This window comes from Leptidea sinapis, chromosome 15 (genome assembly GCF_905404315.1).
Source record: "Leptidea sinapis chromosome 15, ilLepSina1.1, whole genome shotgun sequence".
In the NCBI taxonomy this organism is placed as follows: Eukaryota; Metazoa; Arthropoda; class Insecta; order Lepidoptera; family Pieridae; genus Leptidea; species Leptidea sinapis.
The window spans coordinates 1,763,869-1,785,510 of NC_066279.1; the positions used below are offsets into that span (position 1 = coordinate 1,763,869).

The 21,642-nt window shown below is 35.3% G+C and overlaps 1 protein-coding gene across 1 annotated transcript in view; it reads left to right on the forward strand.

The window, feature by feature from the left end:
- LOC126968412 (V-type proton ATPase subunit C) overlaps positions 1-20,715 on the forward strand; it is a 34,165-nt gene extending 13,450 nt beyond the window's left edge. Inside the window, exons 5-13 of the mRNA XM_050813432.1 lie at positions 1,182-1,279; positions 3,670-3,758; positions 4,423-4,521; positions 9,183-9,306; positions 11,073-11,204; positions 13,905-14,002; positions 16,117-16,255; positions 17,707-17,826; positions 20,383-20,715. Of these exons, the coding sequence (XP_050669389.1) occupies positions 1,182-1,279; positions 3,670-3,758; positions 4,423-4,521; positions 9,183-9,306; positions 11,073-11,204; positions 13,905-14,002; positions 16,117-16,255; positions 17,707-17,802 (875 nt within the window). The 3' untranslated portion in view covers positions 17,803-17,826; positions 20,383-20,715. The remainder of the gene's footprint in view (positions 1-1,181; positions 1,280-3,669; positions 3,759-4,422; positions 4,522-9,182; positions 9,307-11,072; positions 11,205-13,904; positions 14,003-16,116; positions 16,256-17,706; positions 17,827-20,382) is intronic.
- The last annotated feature ends 927 nt before the right edge of the window (positions 20,716-21,642 follow it).

A 21,642-nucleotide genomic window follows, 5' to 3' on the forward strand; every position in this document is an offset into this window, starting at 1 on the left:
TTTTGCATACTTTCTATTAAAAACAAAATACTTACGATATTTTGTAGTGTCCGCGGCAACCGAGTAGATAATATAATTGGGAATATTATATTAATATATAGATATACCTTAGATTAAGGTTTAGTCTCCGCGGGCTCCAACTACATACCGCTTGTGTGCATGTCATCTTGACACTGCGTGTTATTTTACAAATACAAATTATTATTATTATATTATTGAAATTAATCAAATACAAATTACTCACTGATGATATGTGATCCCAGTGTTTTTTTTATTTCTTGTAGTATTATTTTTTTCCAATTCTTACTACGCAACCCGACATTTAAGATTCATTTATTAGCAAAGTTCAACAGTGGCGCGTCAAGGTCACACATTGTTCGAAACTATACGCCCACTTAGGCGTAGTATTAGTTGCTGCGCTTTGCGACTCCGTCTGCGGTATCTAGTTGGAGCGCAGCGGAGACTAATTCCTTAATCTAGGAAACATACACTAGGCATAGAATAGATATTATATCATGACAATCCATGGAATTGCATGCTTAATTAAATGTTATTACAAATGCTTTTACTGTTTTGGTATTGATAAAATAAGATAATTTACCATACGATACAGACATAAATTTAGTTCTATAGTTTTCTACAAGATTTCCCGGATATCTTCACTAATATTTGAATTCATTATTTTACGATCTAATTATAAATTGGCTTGAAGAGCACATCAGCCTAGCGAAACTCTGTAAGAAAAAAGCGATTGTATGAAACGTGCAGTGATTGATAGATGACTGCTATTATCTTGTAAAAAACGGAGGTAGCTGAAATCCACTACGTTTTAAGCAACTGCTCGCTTTCAAACTTAGCCGGATTACACTTCGTCGCCATATTGTAATTACTTTTTCAAACTTATGTGCTTCTAATCTTATGTCAAATGTCACTGCAGACTGCATGTATTATTTTACTATTTGACTGCACGTTTCATACTAAACTAAATTTGAATTTTAACTTAGGCAGTCCCGCTCTTTATTACATAGTATTTACATCCTCTTTGGATGACATGAGTAATTACAATAGAGTACGGAATAATGTATAACCACAGAGTATAATATTATTGAGAAATCAATGTTTGTCTATGGGTGCCACAGATTGACAATGACACTTGTTTTATTACAATTTTCGTTTCGCAGGCGATCTTCCCACTTATCTGACACGCTTCCAGTGGGACATGGCCAAATATCCAATTAAACAGAGTCTTCGCAACATTGCCGATATTATAAGTAAACAGGTAATAAATTAATAATAATAATAAAACCTATTTATTTCCAATCCACCATTAAATTACATTTTTACAGTTATATCTATGATTACATCTGTTATAATAAATATTACTTATTGTTAGCATTATTTACATAGATAAGAAAATATATATATAATTTTTATTTGTATTAATGACTGTTGTTATGTACTGTCTTCATCATTATTGATTGGAACCCCTTCTTGGGTATAGGCCTCCTCCAACTTGTTCCATGCCTCTCTGTCCATTGCTATATTTTTCCATAAGTGTCCTGCTATCGCTTGAATGTCTTCTATCCACCTTTTCCTTGGACGTCCTATTCTCCTTTTTCCTATTGGCTCTTCCCATACACACATAGTTGCCTCTGAGGTCCATCTATAGTCTCTACATCTTGCTATATGTCCAGCCCACTTCCACTTCTGTTTCAGAGCGTAATGTAAGGCATCTACAACCTTTGTTTTTCGTCGTATCCCTTCACATTTTACTTTATGTATTCTTTTTGTTTTTAGTACGCTCATTTCCATTGCTTTCTGACATGAGACAAGTTTAGTTTTAATTTTTGTATTTTACGTCCACGTTCAGGTAATTCGTATTGTAAGCTACACAATAACGGCCTTACAAATAAAAAGTCATACCTGAGAACAATCCAAGAATATGCAATATGTTTACAAAATGCTTATGATTGGTGTATTCGTAGGTATAACGTCTCCCGCGTTTTTTTTTTGCAAGGCTGCCTGGCATTCGAAAAACATCAAAATTATCATCTATATCTATCTATCTATATATATAAAAATGAATTGCTGTTCGTTAGTCTCGCTAAAACTCGAAAACAACCGGACCGATTTGGCTAATTTTGGTCTTGAATTATTCGTGGAAGTCCAGAGAAGGTTTAAAAGGTGGATAATTATTATGAATAAAATAAAAACAACGGTTTTGATTCCTTTGATGTGTCCTCAGTCGTTCAGAGATTAATTTGAAAGAATAGTTTAAAATTTATTAGAATTTTTATAGCTTTCTAACTTTCTCAGGAGGTAAAAAATATACTTACTTAATTTTAGCCAACTAATAGTTGGTAGATTAACTGTGGATGGAACAGAATAATATTCAAGGTGGCATTCGATAATAATAATTATTGAAGTACCTACGACACATTTTATGTACGATTTGATAATATTTGGTAGGTCTGATATGTTATTGAATTTTTTCTTATTACTTTAAATAGCAATACAACGTTAGCTGGGTCAGCTAGTTAATAATACAATTATAATTCTGAAACGGTGTTGTCAGCGATATAGTCAACATTTTGCATATTCTTGGTTGAGAATAAACCAACATTGTACCAAGTTGTAAGTAGAACGTGGATGAAGACGAATTATGATAAATTTATATGACAAAATAAATCACATTGGGATCTAGATAACATTTGATTGGTCATATATCATAGTTAAGGCTGCTATACCAAGTAATCGCCAAAATAGTGCATAATTTAAACCATTTCTTAACGGTGTATATGAAGCTTTTATTTTTACAAAAAATAATTATATGTCTATAGAATATGAGAAGAAAATTCATTTTTTCTTTACATTTCTATAAATTAATGTTGGTGCAAATTAGATTTGTCCCAAGTGTTTAATCCCAGAAGTGGGGGATCACTTAAAAATAATTAAATGTTAAGAGTACATTTTTTACCAAGGGAGAATGTCAGGGTTCATACTAGTTTAACGTTTAAATCTTTTCGACAGCTTTTAAAAAAAGATGACTGCTAGATCAAGCTACCTGACAACTAATGATGAAAGATATTACACTCATTAATTTTGTCTTCCCAAAATTGCTTAGCGGCCATGTAAATCGTGTGTATGTGTGCGTGCGTCAGTCCGGGCGCTCTAGTATAATGTTAAAGTACTGTATTGTGCCCGTAAGTATGTTTTCGTATTTACGCCTATTCAGGACCTGAGCGAGTTAGTTTCTATAAAGCCAGAATTCCACGTCCCGTAAACTGATGCTGCAGCCCGTGCTGAGTTTTCCCATGGCGTGTATTAGTCTGGTGTGGAGTCTATGGCACGACGCGATCTCAGCTGCCGAATAACAGGCCTTTGGACCCCGGCTTAAAGCTGCTGATAAAACCCCGTTGCATATTTTATGCGGATGTCTTCCTTTAATGCGTACACGAAGCTTCTTTAGCAACACCAATTCTTCGAGCGTTTGAGATAGGTCAGCTCACCCAAAGATATTTTGGTCCCAGTGAGGACAGATACAGGACGACATAGTACTTGTTTATACTAAGCAAATTATAAGGAAGCTTCGCGAAGATGTTGAGAAGTAGTTTTGACAATAAAATATTATTGGGAGTTCTTACAAATAACGCCATTTTGAAATTACAGGTGGGTCAAATTGACGCGGATTTGAAGGTAAAATCGAATGCGTACAACTCGCTCAAAGGAAACCTCCAGAACTTGGAGAAGAAACAGACGTAAGATTTTTGCTTTTATTGATTTTGCTATTTGCTTTCATTTGTATCTGAAATGAAATAAGTTCATATTTATTCCATTAGGTCAAAATAAACACACTTATTAAGATCAAAAATAAAACCACCAGTGGGAGACTCCTTTGCACAGGATCCCGGCTAGATTATAGGTACCACAACGGCGCCTATTTCTGCCGTGAACCAGTAATATGTAAGCATTACTGTGTTTCGGTCTGAAGGGCGCCGTAGCTAGTGAAATTACTGGGCAAATGAGACTTAACATCTTATGTCTCAAGGTGACTAGCGCAGTTGTAGTGCAATTCAAAATTTTTGGGGTTTTTCAAGAATCCTTATCGGCACTGCATTGTAATGGCAGGACGTATCAATTACCATCAGCTGAACGTCCTCCTCGTCTTGTCCCTTATTTTCGTAATAAAAAAAATACACACACTATTACTTTTTACCGCTACTAGGAAAAACGTTGAGCAGTAATGAAAATTGGAAAGAAACTCATTGCCACTCTTTTTTAAATCAATATTTACAACGTCATCACTTCACTAATTATTTTATTCAAAAATTTATTTGTAATGTATGTTCATTAGTATCATTTCTGTAATAAATTGTATGTAAATAAAAAACAGAGTAATGTAACCATTTAAATTTTTTACAGTGGCAGTCTGTTGACCCGCAACTTGGCGGATTTGGTGAAGAAAGAACATTTTATTCTTGACAGCGAATATCTGACCACCCTTCTTGTAATTGTGCCCAAGTGAGTTCATAGTTCTTTTATTTTTTATATTATAAATTTTTGCACGAAGTTATCATACCGCGTATATTATAAATGATATATTTGTTTATTCAGAATCTTAGAATTTTCTTTTTCTTCTTCTAGAAAAGCAGAGTTAAATCCTCTAAACAGTTGTTATTTTTAAAAAATACCCGCGCCTCTCGGATTTCGTCCGAGAGCTGGGGGCCTACTCCTATTCGATGTATCGTGGCATAAGTCTCGTCGAATCATACTCTTAGTTACGTCGTATTCAATGTCGAAACGATGATTCAACGAACGAAACATTTTTCCATATTATCGGTCCTAACCCTACTCTTAGTTGAAAATGTCAGAGACGAATATTCGAATTTGACAAATAATCAAACGTCACTTTTACGATAATCTCAACGACACCTTTTAGGCTGTCGTTGCTATTATCGTTTCAAGTTATATAGATATATTTGCCATACAATATACATACTTAATAAATATTATTAAACTAATTATATGTGATTTACTATTCAACAGAATTTTTTACTACCAAGTAATTTAAGTCATTTTGTTGACCGTTTATTCTTAGAAATTAATGCAAATGGCCGCCTGAGAAATAGGAAGTCGAAGAGCAGGGTTGAGTTACTTTTTTTTACATTATATTATCCGCAAGTTTTGTATTGTTTATTCAATTTTAAATGGTCATATTATATTCATTATATAATTTTTGAATATTTATATTTTGTGTAGATAATGAAAATTGGTGGTGCAGAGTCTGGCGTGGTCCTTAGCGCCTAAACAATGTTTTCACTTTTGACATTTAACAGCGACATAGCACAGATAATATTTAGTTCTACAAGGCTTGTGCATAATAAATTCACTCTAATATATATGAGTCTATGGTTACGATGTTGTTACGATAAACGATATGAAATACGAACATTTGTTAGAGTAGGGTAGGTGCGATATATTCGGGGACATATCGTATCGTTCCGAATATATCGTTGTCGATTTTGCGAGTAGACCTCCTGAACGAAAGAAAGAATCGTGCGATATGTTTATGTATCCATACTGCATATATTTATAGGAAAGTGTTAAAGAATTAAATATCTGAGTTTAATACATAATTAGAACGAGAATCGAGTACCGACTACCCACTTTAAGGATACTTAAGGTATAATAAAGCAGTAAGAAACTAACTATATTCTCGCCACTGGCTTAAAAGTGTGTACAGTAGAACTCCAATTATCCGAATTAATGGGGACCGGGACCCATTCGGATAATCAAATATTCGGATAATCGGATTTTTTTTTTTTAAATTGCCATTGGAGAGAAAAAAAGCTACGTTTTGATATTGCACTATTTTTTATTGAATTAAATGAAAGAAACATGATATTTTCACATGTTTTAAATATAAATAAAATGTACTTATGTACAAGTTTAGAAATAAAAATCATTGTTTTTCAAACATCTCCGTCAATGTAATCTGTTTTGCGGTCTTCATCCGTTTTCGGGCAGCCAGGTCACGCATTCGCTTGACGGTGAGCAGTTGCAAGTGGTCACACTCGGGCTGACGCTCCATCCACTTCAAAGCAGTCTCGAGGCCGGCAAATGCTTCACTAGCTGATGGTCCAGCGTCTACTTCAACATCAGCAGAAAGTTCTTCTTCCACTTCCACTTCAACATCTTCTCTCACACTTTCAACAATTTCATCGTCATTGAGAATTTGAAAACCAGGGTCAGACGTGTCACAAGCCATCCACTCTCCTACATCTTCAGCACTTACAGAAGTAATCCGAATTCCTGGTTGTAGAGAACTACAACCAGGAATTTTTACAATCATTTTTCTTATTTCCTCTAGTGGCAACGCATCTTCATCATCTTCATCCTCTCCATTTTCTTGTTTCTCATTTTCTTCAGATTCTTTTTTTTTGTTCTTCTCAGACGGTAGGCCTTTCAGTTTATTCCACGCACAGATTCCCTTTTAGAAAGTGGTTTTTGGTAACGCTTTCCAAACAAGGCCAGTTTCATCGGCATTATAAACAAACTCCGAATCATAGGATTCTGCTGCAGTTTTAAATTTTTCAATAAAATTTTCAGCAACTACAGAGTCTGCTGAAAGCTTCTCACCAGCCAAATCTAACTCGCGTACACCATGCCTGAATTTAAAGTTCCTTAGCCAGCCGTTAGTAGCCTTAAAAGATGAATAACCAAGCTTTTCTGCTAAGATTTTGGCTTTTTCACAAAGGATTGGACCTGAAATCGGATTTCCCATAGAACGTTGCTGCAAAAACCATTTAAACACGGCATCTTCCAAACTTTTGTTGGTTGCTGTCTTCATTGTTTTCCTGGAGGAACTTCCATCTTCATTTTCAAGCACCGAAACAAAGTTTAAAAGTGTTGACTTACTGTTTTTAATGTCACAAATTGTTGCTTGTCCAACACCATAAATCTCAGACAACTTCTTACCCGTTACACCTTTATCGAGTTGCTCTATAATTTTCAGTTTGTCCGCTAACGATAGCACAACACGTTTTCTTTTCGAAGCCATGGTAAAAAACAATACAGTATTGTACACGCACAAACAAAAGTAAGCCGTAGCGAAAGAGTAGCGTCCTCGAGCAATCAAAACAAACAATGACAGGTGCGCCGTGACTGCAATGCGCCGGAACTGGAGTGGGGACTCATACCACGTGTTAGAGATGGGCGAAACGATTCTTTCAACTGAGTGATTCAGATTCGATTCACTCACCAAATAGAATCGATTATTTTGATTGATTCTTCAATTCTTTTTTCAATAAACCTTTTCCAATTCTTCCAGATGTTATTTAAAACCAGTGAGAAATACATTGAGTTTAGCAAAATTCTCTTGCCCACCTCTACCACGTGTTGTGCCTACACTGACTTCGCGGAGGGAAGGACAATAGTGAGCGAACGCGCAAACACTGGCTTCGCGGGGGGAAGAATAATAGCGCACTTAGACTTTTTTTGGACAAATTTTTTTCTGAAAGTGATTCGGATAATCGGCGATTCGGATAGTCGGAGTTCGGATAATTGGAGTTCTACTGTATTTAAACAAAAGTCAAACTTAAGGCGACACTAAATGCCAGCGACCTTGAGCGATATGAGTTCACGGCTGCCGGCCCGCCGTCTATGTAACAAAGCCAATATTTTCAAAATTCTTGCGTGGAAAATAGTTTATATGCTTACAATCCTCGTTATTCACTACTAATCTGAATAAATGAACGTAAACAAAAAAGTACAAGCTGTAAGAATAAGTTTTCTGAGAGAAGTACCACAAAAAAAGGTCACGCCATGCCAAAAAACTTGTTTAACTTTAAAGAAAAGTGGTAGTTCATAAAAGCTCGGCAGTGTTAACTATAACCAACAGCAAGCATTAGCAACCTACAAATAAGACTTAAGGATATGTGTAACAGGATTAAGTAGTGTTCATAACTCGAAATGCTATACTTTCACCACCAAACTTGTCTAAAAACACCGTGTTTGCGTGTTTTCTGCTTACTCTTCGCCTTAAGCGCAACGGAATCAACCTTAGCTTCAAAGAACTACTCTGGCTTCTCGGTAGACAGTCTGCCTTATCTCTATCTAACATAATAAGGGTATATTCTCCATAATAAAACCGATCTGGAAATATGGAATCCAACTGTGGTCGACAGCCAGCAAATCCAACATGATGTGCCTCCGGAGAGCCCAAAACAGTAACTAAGGGTACTTTCATCGGCTTCTTCGTACGCTCGAAACTCGGAAATCCATGAGTATCTGGAAATCCCAACCATATTTGACGAACTCGTTTGACAAGCCACTCAAACCCGCTATCCAGTATGCTGTTGCAGCAAAATCTGATTAGAAGACTCGAGAGAGCCAATGTGCTACTTAAGGGAGATGGGGCAGTGGCTCCACCTATCCAAACCTCAACCTCTTGCAACTCACCTGATAGTCTTGAGGACTGATCGCAGGTTTAAATGAAAAAAAAAAAATTAAAAACAGTCAACCATGTTGCAGCTTGATTTTCGACTAGTACGTAATACGAGCTGCTTCAGTACTAGAGCATGAATCTCGGGCCACGAGTTCCAATATTGCGATCCCGATACTGATGATATTAATGTCGGTATCAGGCTAATGTTCTATTATAATTTGAAAATTAAAATAAAAAAAAAAATATATTTAAGTAAACTTACAAAAATCATCTGTAAATAGTCATAAAATGTTCACAAGTGCGCAAAAGCGTCAAAAAGTAAATTAAGTAAGTAATTAAAAAAAAATACGTCAGTGGATGCTACAGGGTCGCAGAGACTCGCGATTTGAATGGTAACGTACTCCAAACTTCATTATCCTCAATATATTCCTTAATATTATAGTAACCTTTTCCCATTAAAACAGTTTTTATATATGTCTTCAATGTTTTGTCAGGCAATTCTGTTATGGTCGTGAGGAGCTTATTATAGAATTTCCCAAAAATGACTTATTTGCCTTAGTGGTTCTAAAACTAAATTTAAAATAAGGCTTTAAGTTTTTGTTGTCTCATCAACCATATTTTTTTTACAATATTAATTATTAATGTGAAATTGCAATATTATCTAATACTTAAAGAAAACTGTCGTGAGACAGTCCGTAAAAAATGATATGTATAAAAAGTACGTCAATTGATACAGGTCGATGTTCAACGATTGGAACGCGAACTACGAGAAGATTACGAGCATGATAGTGCCACGCTCCAGTCAACTGCTGCACCAGGATAATGACTACGGACTCTTCAACGTCACTCTGTTCAAGAAGGTAAGCCTCGCTTGATGATTTTTTTTTTATGAAAATAAGGGACGAGACGGGCAGGACGTTCAGCTGATGGTAATTGATACGCCCTGCCCATTACAATGCAGTGCCGCTAGGATTCTTGAAAAACCCCAAAAATTCTGAGCGGCACTACAACTGCGCTCGTCACCTTGAGACATAAGATGTTAAGTCCCATTGCCCAGTAATTCCACTAGCTACGGCGCCCTTCAGAACGAAACACAGTAATGCTTACACATAACTGCTTCACGGTAGAAATAGGTGCCGTTGTGGTACCCATAATCTAGCCGGCATCCTGTGCAAAGGAGCCTCCCACTGGTTGCTTGATGATTCACAACCGACATCAGTCAGAGAGGGTTATCAAGTCGTGTGTGTTATAAACATAATGTACGATAAATTGCCGTATACTATACAGGATGTAATCGTTAAGTGTGACCAGGCGATTATTTCGTAACTATTACAGATACCAAACAACTTTAAATTGATATCGAAAATCAAACGAGAAGTATCCCAAATTTTGATATAAAACACTCCCATACATTTAGTATGAGATTACATATTTGAATGTCATTGTATCGCACAACAAGGACCTCGAACATCTGCTTTGAATACAAATTTTTCACTTAGATGTTAGATTTTAGATTCCACTTCATTTTCAACATTGTCAATGCCAATTTACGATTACACCCTGTATGTTCCAAACCTTTTGCGCCTCAGCACGAAAATTCAAGTGCTCTAGGTATATTAAACGTTTGAATAGTGACATTTCTTTTATCTATGGAAGAGCCTGTTGATGATGCAAAATTTGCGATGTGATGTTCAAACCATAATAGTTTTAAAAGTTATTCATTCATTTCAAAATTCTTTATTGATAATGATTAATAAAACAGAAATGTACAGCAATATTTGTTAAACATTTACCCCCTTATTCATAATGGTCCGCTAACTTAAAACAGCCACTAAGGAGTGTTTTTTCTCATTCTGACTTAGGTCAATAGAAGAAGACAGAGTGAGAATTAGCAATGCTTTAAGTTAGCAGACTATTATGAATAACGGGGTTAACATGCAGAGACACAATTTGGAGATTAGGAAAAACGGAACGCCTAATGAAGTTTTAAGTTTTAGGACGACCGAGCCATCCTCGAATTTTTAGGAATGTACAAACCTATAACAAAAAAAAACTAATAGGACATCTGGATTCGAACCAGGGACTTCTGACGGACTTTCCGGATCACCCAATGTCCCATCTGAGCTATCATAGTCTTGTATATAGTGACGAAATTTACCTTTGTATTCTAATGTTATTGTAGCTGTTTCTCATTAAAACACGGATAAAACTACGTTTTTTTTTAATTTATCCTAACGATTTAGATTTAGATCGATTTATCGCCCCGAAATTTTATAAAAATCGTTAGAGCCGTTTCCGAAATTATATCTGAGAATCGGACAACATCTATTTTTCATCCCCCTAAACGTTAAGGGTGGTAAACACGACTTTTTTTGTTTTTTTTTTTTATTTGTTTGATTATGAGTCAGCATTAAAAATACATACAACTTCAAATTTTCACCCATCTACGATCAACAGTTACTTTTGTATCGCGATTTTAATATCGGCAATACAACGTTTGCTGGGTCAGCTAGTATATGTATATAAATATACAATAATTGCTCGTTTTTAATTGAAAATAATTACGCTTGTAAAAATAAAATAAGTATTAAAAGTAACCAACACTGCTAAAGAGTCGTCACTGCAGGTCGTGGAGGAGTTCAAACTGCACGCCCGCGAGCGTAAGTTCGTGGTGCGCGAGTTCTCGTACAACGAGGCCGACCTGGCTGCCGGAAAGAACGAGATCACACGCCTGGTGACCGACAAGAAGAAACAGTTCGTGAGTATCGCCCTCCTTTATACTTATTATATGTATTTCGTTAGGGGATTCAAATGTTTTTATTCAAAATAGGATATGATATCACTTGCTGAAAGTCAAAAACTACTATTTTTATGAAAATAAGGGACGAGACGAGCAGGACGTTCAGTTGATGGTAACTGATACGCCTTGCCCATTACAATGCAGTGCCACTCAGGATTCTTGAAAAATCCAAGTCTGAGCTACAATTGCGCTCTTCTCCTTGAGACGATAGATGTTAAGTCTCATTTGCCCAGTAATTTCACTAGCTACGGCGCCCTTCAGACTGAAACACAATAATGTTTATACTGCTTCACGGCAGAAATAGGCGCCGTCGTGGAATCCATAACACCCATTCGAAAGAGTATGACTCAGACCGGAGAAGAACAGGCGCAAGAAACCTCAGCGAGCTTTTTTTTCTCGTAAATATATGGTTACAATGTAATATCGTACAATAAAAATTATTTTTAATAAGTCTGAGGGCGGTCGCTATCAATATCATAATAGGACGAAGACTAAACGTGCGAACGGGTCACCTGATAATAAGTAATAACCGCCGTCGACATTCTCTTGCAGCACTAGGAATAACAGGAGCGTTGCTTTTTAGGAAGCTTTTTTCTCAAGTTAAAGGCATAAAAGGCATTTATTTTCTCAAAATTGATTCCTTTAGAATTCTTTTTAATGTCATTTCTATTAACTACTAGATACTACTACGGCTTCGGAAACAAATGGCGCTCTGAGAGAGAAGAAGCGGCGCAAGAAACTCTCCCAGCATTCTTTTTTTGCGCTCTTTTCAATAAAAATATGCAATATTATACAATCATTTCTATCGCTATAAAATAATCACAATCTAGTCCCAGGCTGTCCTATCATTTAGATATTCAGCAGTGGAGTAATAGGATTTACGACAGAGCCATTTTTTTATAAAACATTTAAATTTATTTATAGATAATGCCTGAACAGTGGCTGGGACTTTATTATAGAAGTGTATACATTTACCCTTAAAGCTATTATGTATCTTATGAAGCCTACTAGAATTAGTTACAAGCAGTCCCTTATTTTTAGTGTTATAATAATGAAAATCACTATTAATAGCAAAAAGGTGACGATTTTTGTGAACGTATATTAAATTTTCATAAATGTACTGACAATGAACAGTCATAATATTTATTTCTTTAAATTTTTCTTTGAGAGACTGTCTATAACCAAGCTGATATATAGCACGAACAGCTCTCTTTTTGGTTGATTGTGGAAAAAAAATACAAATAAAAAATATAAAAAAAAGCCTTTTTTTTTAATATTTTTTATTTATTTTTATGCCACATAATATCTAGATGGTGATGATAATATCCAAGTTTGTGGCGTGTCTTGCAAAAGTGGAATTCGGCGACAGGAATTCGATCAAACAGCTCTTTGGAATACTCCGCGTGATAAATGCGAAGATATGAATTGAAGCGACGTATCTACGCAAATCTACATAGGTGATCTAAACGATTAATGGAGACCCGACGGGTCGAGGAGCTCTACGTTGGAAGTGGTCAACTTAGTATACTAGCGTAATAGACAAACAATCTCCTTATTACGGCGAGACTAAATTTAAAATGTTCACGTGTGCCAGTTTTACAGATGTGTTAGTAAGTTAGTGAAGTGTGTAGTGCTTTTGGTCAATCCCTATGACAAATGTTGATAAACGGCGTCATATTCACGTATACAATATTTTATTATCTAAAACATATTTTCTTATTAAGATTATAATTTTAAGAAAATAGTTTACCTATATACGAAAATAAACATCACATTAGAATTGAAGAATTCACCCCCTTATTCATAATAGTCTGCTAACTTAAAGCATTGCTAATTCTCACTCTGTCTTCTTCTATTGACCTAAGTCAGAATGAGAAAGAACACTCCTTAGCGGCTGTTTAAAGTTAGCGGACCATTATGAATAAGAGGGTCAGTATTTACCTGTGAAATGTTTCTTTATTTGGATAACATCACAATCTAATACAGAAGAAGATACCATTATATTTTTAACTAATATCCGTTTAAACACAGAACAATAACGATAAAAACACTAAAATTAAAACGCGGTCCAATTTGACAGGAGACTAATGGACACTAGAGGGGGCAAATGATCAATAATCTCATGTAATGGGTATTGGTGAGGCAATTTCTTTTAGCATTCAAATCAGACTGTTGGATCCAGTGATGAGCGCGTTCAAACTAACAGACAAAAGCTGTATAGCGTTATATAGCCGAAGAGCTGTTTAACCTGATTCCTGCCGCCGAATTCCACCTTCGCACGACACGCCACTAGTTAGGATATCATCCTAACCATCTGGATGTGTGGCGGTCCTCCACAGTGCGGTTTACAAGGAGCTTTCTTCCACGTACTACAACGCTGTGGAATGGGCTTCCTTGTGTGGTGTTTCCGGGGCGATACGACATGGGTACCTTCAAAAAAAGCGCGTACACCTTCCTTAAAGGCCGGCAACGCTCTTGTGATTCCTCTGGTGTTGCAAGAGAATGTGGGCGGCGGTGATCACTTAACACCAGGTGACCCGTACGCTCGTTTGTCGTCCTATTCCATAAAAAAATGTATAGCATAGTCTGTTTTACACTATATGCTAACGAATAAAATATTATTACACTATTAAAAACTTTTTTTTTATGTCCGGTCAGGGGCCTCTGGTTCGATGGCTGAAAGTGAACTTCTCCGAATGTTTCTGCGCTTGGGTGCACGTCAAAGCTCTGCGCGTTTTTGTCGAGTCTGTATTGAGGTAAGGTTTTATAACATGTTTTCGCAGGCATAAGACTCACTTTGTTGAAAGTCCATGGTGGCATATAGAGTGATGGGTTTGGAGATCTATCCCGACTTGATTTCTGAACGACGGGGGAGACAACAAAGGAAGAACATTATTGTTATTTTCATTTAATACCGTACGTTTTCATATTTATTCACCTTTTAAACCGTCTTTTGACTTCCTCAAATAATTCAAGACCAAAATTAGCCGAATCGGTCCAGCCGTTATTGAGTTTTAGCGAGACTAACGAACAGCAATTCATTTTTATATAATACTAGTTGACCCGACAGACGTTGTTCTGTATATCTATACTAATATTATAAAGAGGAAAGATTTGATTGTTTATTTGTTTGCATTGAATAGGCTCCGCAACTACTGAACCGATTTGAATAATTTTTTCACTGTTGGGAAGTCCAGTAATGTAATCCAAGGTGTAAAAATACTTACGCGAACGACGTCGCGGGGTATCAGCTAGTAATAAATAAAATAATGTTTTTTATGAATTTGTCAAAAATATTTCATAACATAAGGAATTGTTTCGTAAAATATGCTTCCTGTTGTTGTAATGAAATTGTTTTACAGCAGAACTGTCAAACCGTGCGTCAATAAATTCTCTCATAGAAAATATGTCCATACAAAACAAATATCGGAGGACGGGGGACACATCAAAGGAAAAACAAAATTGTTGTTTTTATTTAATTCCGAACACTTTCATATTTGTTTACCTTTTAAACCTTCCCTGGACTTCCACAAATAATTCAAGACCAAATTAGCCAAATCTGTCCAGCTGTTCTCGAGTTTTAGAGAGACTAACGTCCGGTAACTGTTCATGCATTATCTATAGGTAAATTTAAATGTTTTATAAAAAAAATGGCTCTGTAGTAAATCCTACTACCCCACAGCTGAACAGCTAAGTGATAGGATCGCCTGAGACTATTTTATGATTATTTTATAGCAACAACAATGACAGCTGTACAATATTGTATTTTTTTTTATGATAATAAGGGACGAGACGAGCAGGACGTTCAGCTGATGGTAATTGATACGCCCTGCCCATTACAATGCAGTGCCGCTTCTTTCTTAAAATTCTGAGCGGAACCACAATTGCGCTCGTCACCTTGAGACATAAGGTGTTAAGTCTCATATGCCATTTCTCATTTTCATTTGTATATTTTATTAATAATGGCAAGAGAATATAATGAGTACCTAAATAAAATAAAAACCAGGCTTGGACATTGGTGCAGATGTGTTTACAATATTTATAAATAAATGTACTAAAATTTATAAGAAGTAAATGATGTTGTTTTGAATTGGACCTAAAATTATTTATTTATTTATTTATTTATTTATTAAAGCAGGCCACATCATATACAATACAATTTTCTTAATCTAATGTTACAATTAGTAGTTCTAAAGTATACGACAATTATGGTGAACATAAAAATTATAAAAAATACTCCATAATTACTGCTGAAAAATAGAACTAATACTATCTAAGCTATAATAAAAACAAAAAAAAAATAAGAAATGAAAGTACAAATTATAACTTTTAAAATAATGAAGACGAAAAAAAAAGAAAAACTACTTATTTAAAAAATGCAGTTTGAGTACCAGTGTTTAACAACACTTTCTTTAAACCCGACCAGCCCAATACCGAATATATCAAGTTCTGAAGAATTCGAGCGAGAGGCGCCTGAAATTTTAATTTTAACATAATATTTAGATAAACTGTAATTTTACTAACATAATATTTAACTTTAAAAATGTTGTATAGTATGGTCGGGAAGGTAATAGATAATGAAAGATGTGTAACCCTGTTAGTTATCTGTACACTTAGATATATATTTTTTTATGTAATTTATGTATTAATGTGCTATTGTTGGGTTTCCGAATAAATAAATAAATTAGAGCTCAATAAAGAATGGTGGGAGAGCCTCTACTTCGCCACTTCCTCTCTCTCAGCGCGCCATTTGTTTCCGAAGCGGTGGTAGTGTTAGAAATGACATCAAATAGAATTCTAAAGGAATCAAGTATGAGAAATTGAATGTCTTTTATCTCTTTTTATGCCTTTATTGATAAAATTGTATCAGATATGGGCTGCCCGTGAACTTCCAAGCGGTGATGATGATCCCTGCCCGTAAGAGCATGAAGAAACTGAGAGACGTTCTGTATCAGCTGTATAATCACCTGGACCATTCAGCGCACCAAAACACCACAGCCAACCAGGACGTGAGTATATTAAATTAAATTACCCAATGGTTAGTGACCCTGCCTACTGAGCTAGAGGTCCCGGGTTCGAAGCCCGGTAGGTATATGATGAATATGGATGTTTATTAATGTATGTTTAAATATGTATATTGTATTAAATATATCGTTGTCTTGTACCCATAGTACAGGCTATGCCTAGTTTGGGGTCAGATAATTTGAGTAAAAGTGTGTCAATATTATTTATATAATATTGGTGGTATATTAGATCATTTATACGCCTCACAGCTGTGAAAACGCCAAAAAAAGAGGTTGACAGTTAACCTCTATTTTGTGGAATGCACGCACACTAACACAAATCGGTGGTATAATGGTCATCACGCTCGGGGTTAGTATAATGCGCGAGATGCGCTAAAGCGAACTTTTGTGGCTCTAAAGAGAGCATTGTTTTTTTTTTAAGAATCAACCGGGTTGGACTTAGTATCCCGTAGCACGAATTTGGTGGTAAAATATATTGTAGTTGATAGAGTTTTAGTCCACGATTATAATGATACCACTCTTTTTACAAGGTTAAACACCGTTTTCAAGAAATTAAGAAAATAACGAAAAAAATTCTAACCTAAAACGGGTACCTAAATGACGGCGGGACACTAAAAACATGCTAATAACTGTGAATTGTAAATGAAAAACAGTAAATTATACGTAAAAAATAGTCTGGGACAGACTAGACGGTTACATCAATAATAAGATTAGATTATTAAAATGGCCTAGAACCCAGAGGTGTACAGCCAGTGAAAAAATGATGATTACTTTTACTTTTATTTCCTTTTTCTATCATGTTTATTCCGTTTCTATCGTAGTTCCGTTAATGTTCCTGTGTTCTGTGTTTTATTTACGTGTTTTACCAGTGTACAGGTAAGAATTATTTTAGTTATTTTCTTGAAAGTTTTCAAGCACATGCACAGTTGTGCGTTACCTTGTAATAAGATTAGTAGCACTATAATCGTGGGCCATAGCTCTATCAACTACAATTTATAAAAATTGGTTAGGTTAGGTTATGTTGGGACAGTTAAAACAACGAGCCGAGCGTAGCGTGCCGCGGCAGCGGCCGTTGAGTGCCAGAATCGTATTTTAGGTGTTTCCCTTTCTTTTCTCCCCATAAAAATATACCAACGCTTAAAAAGGTCATAATTTGAGGTTAAGTTATAATGTTTTTTTGTCTGGAACGGTGCATTACTATTACATTATAATCGTGGACGAAAGCTCTATCAATTACAATATTTTTTACCCCATAATTCGTGCTACGGGATACTAAGTTTTAACCCATCAACCTGTCTACGAAAATTGTTACAATAATATTTACTTACAAAGTATTATAAACGTATAATTTGTGGTCTCACAACGATTCTGCTGGGTAATCACTAGTATATGACTAGAAAATTATAAATTATTAACATATTTTGTCTTTATTCCAGAACGCGGAATTAGCTGGAATGGGTTTCGGCCAGTCAGAGTATTATCCGTACGTGTTCTATAAGATAAACGTCGACATGATCGAGAAGTCCTCTTAGATGTTGCCAGCTTACTGTGCTTAGGTGAGTCACTATTTTAAATATATAATTACAACAACTCTATATACGCTTATCTAAATAAGTACTTTTTTATATCCATAAATAATATTGTTTTAGGAGCCTGAATTACTCGTACAGTAAATACTAACATAATGCCTTTCGTAATAAAACTTCACTTTATGGTTTAAAAATTTTTGAAGAAATGTATTTTAAACAATGTGTTATGTTTTTAAAGTGATAACCCTCGCTTCTAGGATTAAAACACAAATAAAATTTGAAAAACAAAACTTTATGAACGATGCGGGATTCGAACCCACGACCTCCGGCGTTCCGTGCCGGTGCTCTAACCAACTGAGCTAACCGTTCGAGTACCGCCTCGTTATAAAATGTATTTTATCAGAGTAAATGCGAGATTCTTTATATTTCTATCGAAATAAAATTTTAAAATTTCGCTCATCCATATAAATACCATTTTGGCATTTTCGTGGTAGGTATCATTTGAAGTGACGTCACGACTAGACTTTTATTTTGCTTACCTGAATCAAAGGCTTAAAAGTAAAGATCAGCCAATAAAGGAATTTTTGAACGTTGCCTACTGCTTCCCTATAACTAGGACTCATCGTTTTCGTCGAATCAAAGAGATTTAGAGACACCGCAAACTGCAGACTTTTGATCGGCCGATAGTTTGGTTGGTTTCTTAATCAGTATAAAGATGTATGAGAGTGCGCACATTATAACGATTCGGTATTGGCTGACAAAAAAGTTTGATGGGCTACACGATTGCCTTCAAACTGAACCGTCAGCAAACTATCGGCCGACTGTTAAATCATTACAGCGCTCACACCACAGATTGTTTAGTCGGCCAGACTCATCAATAGCCGATTTAAAACTAATAGCGAATCGCCCCTTAAGCTGTCGGCCGATAGTTGTCTAGTGTGCGCACTCATCACAGACCCAACTGTTTAGTCGGGCCAGTGTGCGCACTTAACAGCCGAACTCAACCAAACTATCGGCCGATCGAAAGTCTGTAGTTTGCGGGGTCTCTTAGCGTGACTATTGCGAGTAGTGGTCACAAATACATTCGACATAACGTCAGCGTAACAAATTTACAAGTACCTACTGTGTTCCACAGTTACAATTATACGCGTTTTAATCCTTTGAAAAGTGTTTTATTTTGAAGTATAATACTCGCGTTAGTCAAAGAAAAATATTGCGTACCTACACGTGCTTGATTTCTGTAGGTATGTTAAACTTGGTAAAAGTACATAGGTACTCAAAATCGCATTCTGAATCATATAGAATATATGAAAGAGAATTAATAGACATGAGTATTGTTTAAATTCTTTTGGAGTTAACTCCTTAAGAATCGATTCTCATATAAGGCGCCCGGTATGAAAAAAATATGGATAGTAAAATCTACTCATCAAATGACATTGTAACGATTTTCTCATTTAAATTAAAACAGACTTTGTCTGCTTACAAATAAGGCAACAATTAGCATTGTATTTTCCAGTCGGCCACCAAGCGTTACTTTTGAAAATTATTTTATTTTGCAATAAGAAGTGTTGTGGCTAATGTACGTTAGTTTCCTAAACTTTATTAGATGGCGTTAAACGACAGACACCCATATAAGTTCAAATTAAAAATAAATAATGCTAGATTAAACGTCATCTAGTGTAACTTTCATAAACTATTTCGTATTTCCAAATCGAACACTGAATCTATCGAGTAATATGACAACATGCCGGTTTTCGATAGATGGCGCTGATTACAGATTTTTAATAATTAGCTACCTGACCATTAGAAAAATCACTATTAACTATGAAGTAATTTTATTTTTTTAATATCTATAATTTTCATTCTATTATATTATTAAGCTTCTGCTGTATGTCTGTTTGTAACCGACTTCATTGGACTTCATTTTGTTTAGTACCTGTTCAAAAACAATCAATCGTTCTTGAGGAGTAAACTCCAGTTGTGCGTCGGAGCTGACACACACACTTTTTTTCTGTTATATAATGTTTAATAGAGTCTTGATTATTATTATTAAATTAGTAGGTACGGGGCATTCGTTGCGAGAGTCAAATTCACAATATATTTATAGCTATCTCGTTAAGCACGCAAATTTCAATGCGTTTATTAACGTTAGATGTTAAGCCTAATGTAATCCCAGCTTAATATTGTAAACGGAATGAAATTAAAAATATGAAATACGAAACAGCTGACCAGCGTTGGCCATTTTTTGGCTATAAAAGTACACGTCTACCAACTCTAACAGAGAGATAATGAAAGTTTTATCTACCACTACTGATACCATTTCTAAAAGTCAAGGTTTGATCATGGAATCCTCCACTCTGGAGATATGCCTCCTGTATAAATATCCATGTGTTCACTGTATCTGGTTCTTCCGAGTGTCCATTTGCGTCTTCAGTAGTCTGAACGCGTCGATGGATTTGCGGGTAGTTTTATCACTTAACTAATAACTTACTGTGACATCGCCTGATTTGTACATTAATTTATCCTCAGAATTTTCGTCAGTTCGTATTAAAACATATTGATGATAAATAATTTATGTTCCAGGTATTGTTACCAAGTCCTGAAGGAGCAGCATCCAGCTGTTTCACATTGTACAATCAAAATAAATTATATTATATAAATCTGTTAATAAATAATTATTGGTTGCCAATATTGAATTATTTTTCTATTGAATGGATTGCAATTGCATATATTTATTTGCATGAATGATTTAACGCAACAGTTTGTTTCAGTATTATGTTGCAAATAGATTAGTTATAACAGCTGTTAAATTGTAAATGTTCAATATATTATATTGGTATATGTATGAAAACTGTAAATAAGAACATTCCTCTTATAACTTGTATGTAGTACATAATAAATATTCAAGTTACTGTTTCTGATTCTTTTTATTACCTCATATTTTTAGAAAAAACTAAATGCTACGGTGAGTGACTTAACCTTGTCATATGAAGCATCACAGCATGTGGCCAAAGTCAAATATTTTCTAGCACCCATTTGCTAATTTATGCTCAAACCTGAGAGGAATCGGCACAAGGAACTCAGTGGGCTTCTTTTAAGCTATTGCATAGCTTCTATCGCGGGCCTTGAGCGTGGGGACCGAATCCAGAAATTCTGTAACGAAAATAACCTAACACTTACTAGATGTATATAGATATTTCGGCACGCTTTTTAACAGTTGCCGTGGAACAGCGGTTATCACATATGCTCGTTGTGCAGAAGGTCCCAGGTTAGCCTTTTTATCACGCTTTTTTAATTTTTATTATTATGACAAGCATTTTTATTTAGTTTCACTTGTCCCGTTATCTGTCTGTAATCAAATCTTGCAAGTTAAATTTTACTCAGTTCCCGTTTGCTTTTTTTTTAAATTAATTTTATTAAAAAAATTACTGCATAACTAAAATAAATAAATAATTATAATTGCATAACTTGATAAAAAATGCTATGCAATAGCTTCTCTGCGGCAGCCCCCGAGTGCCACTCGTCTTTTTTTTATAAAATTTTGATACAATGAAATTTATAAGTTAATTATAATTTAACATGGTGGTATCTTTATTCCCAATCTGTGGTGTCATTGAGAAAGTCATTTATGTATTTTATGTGTCTTAAGCACTTAAACGTTTCTTACAATTCTTTTAAATTTGGTAATACATACATAGGTATTTTGTTTTGAACATTTTCTGGGTCATGTTGTAAAAACATATACACCCCATAAAAGAATTACCTACTAAATTGGCTTGGCCGAGTAGTAGGTCTAATAAATTTGTTGGTTTCTGGTGTTATGGCTATTACAGTTTCTAGATA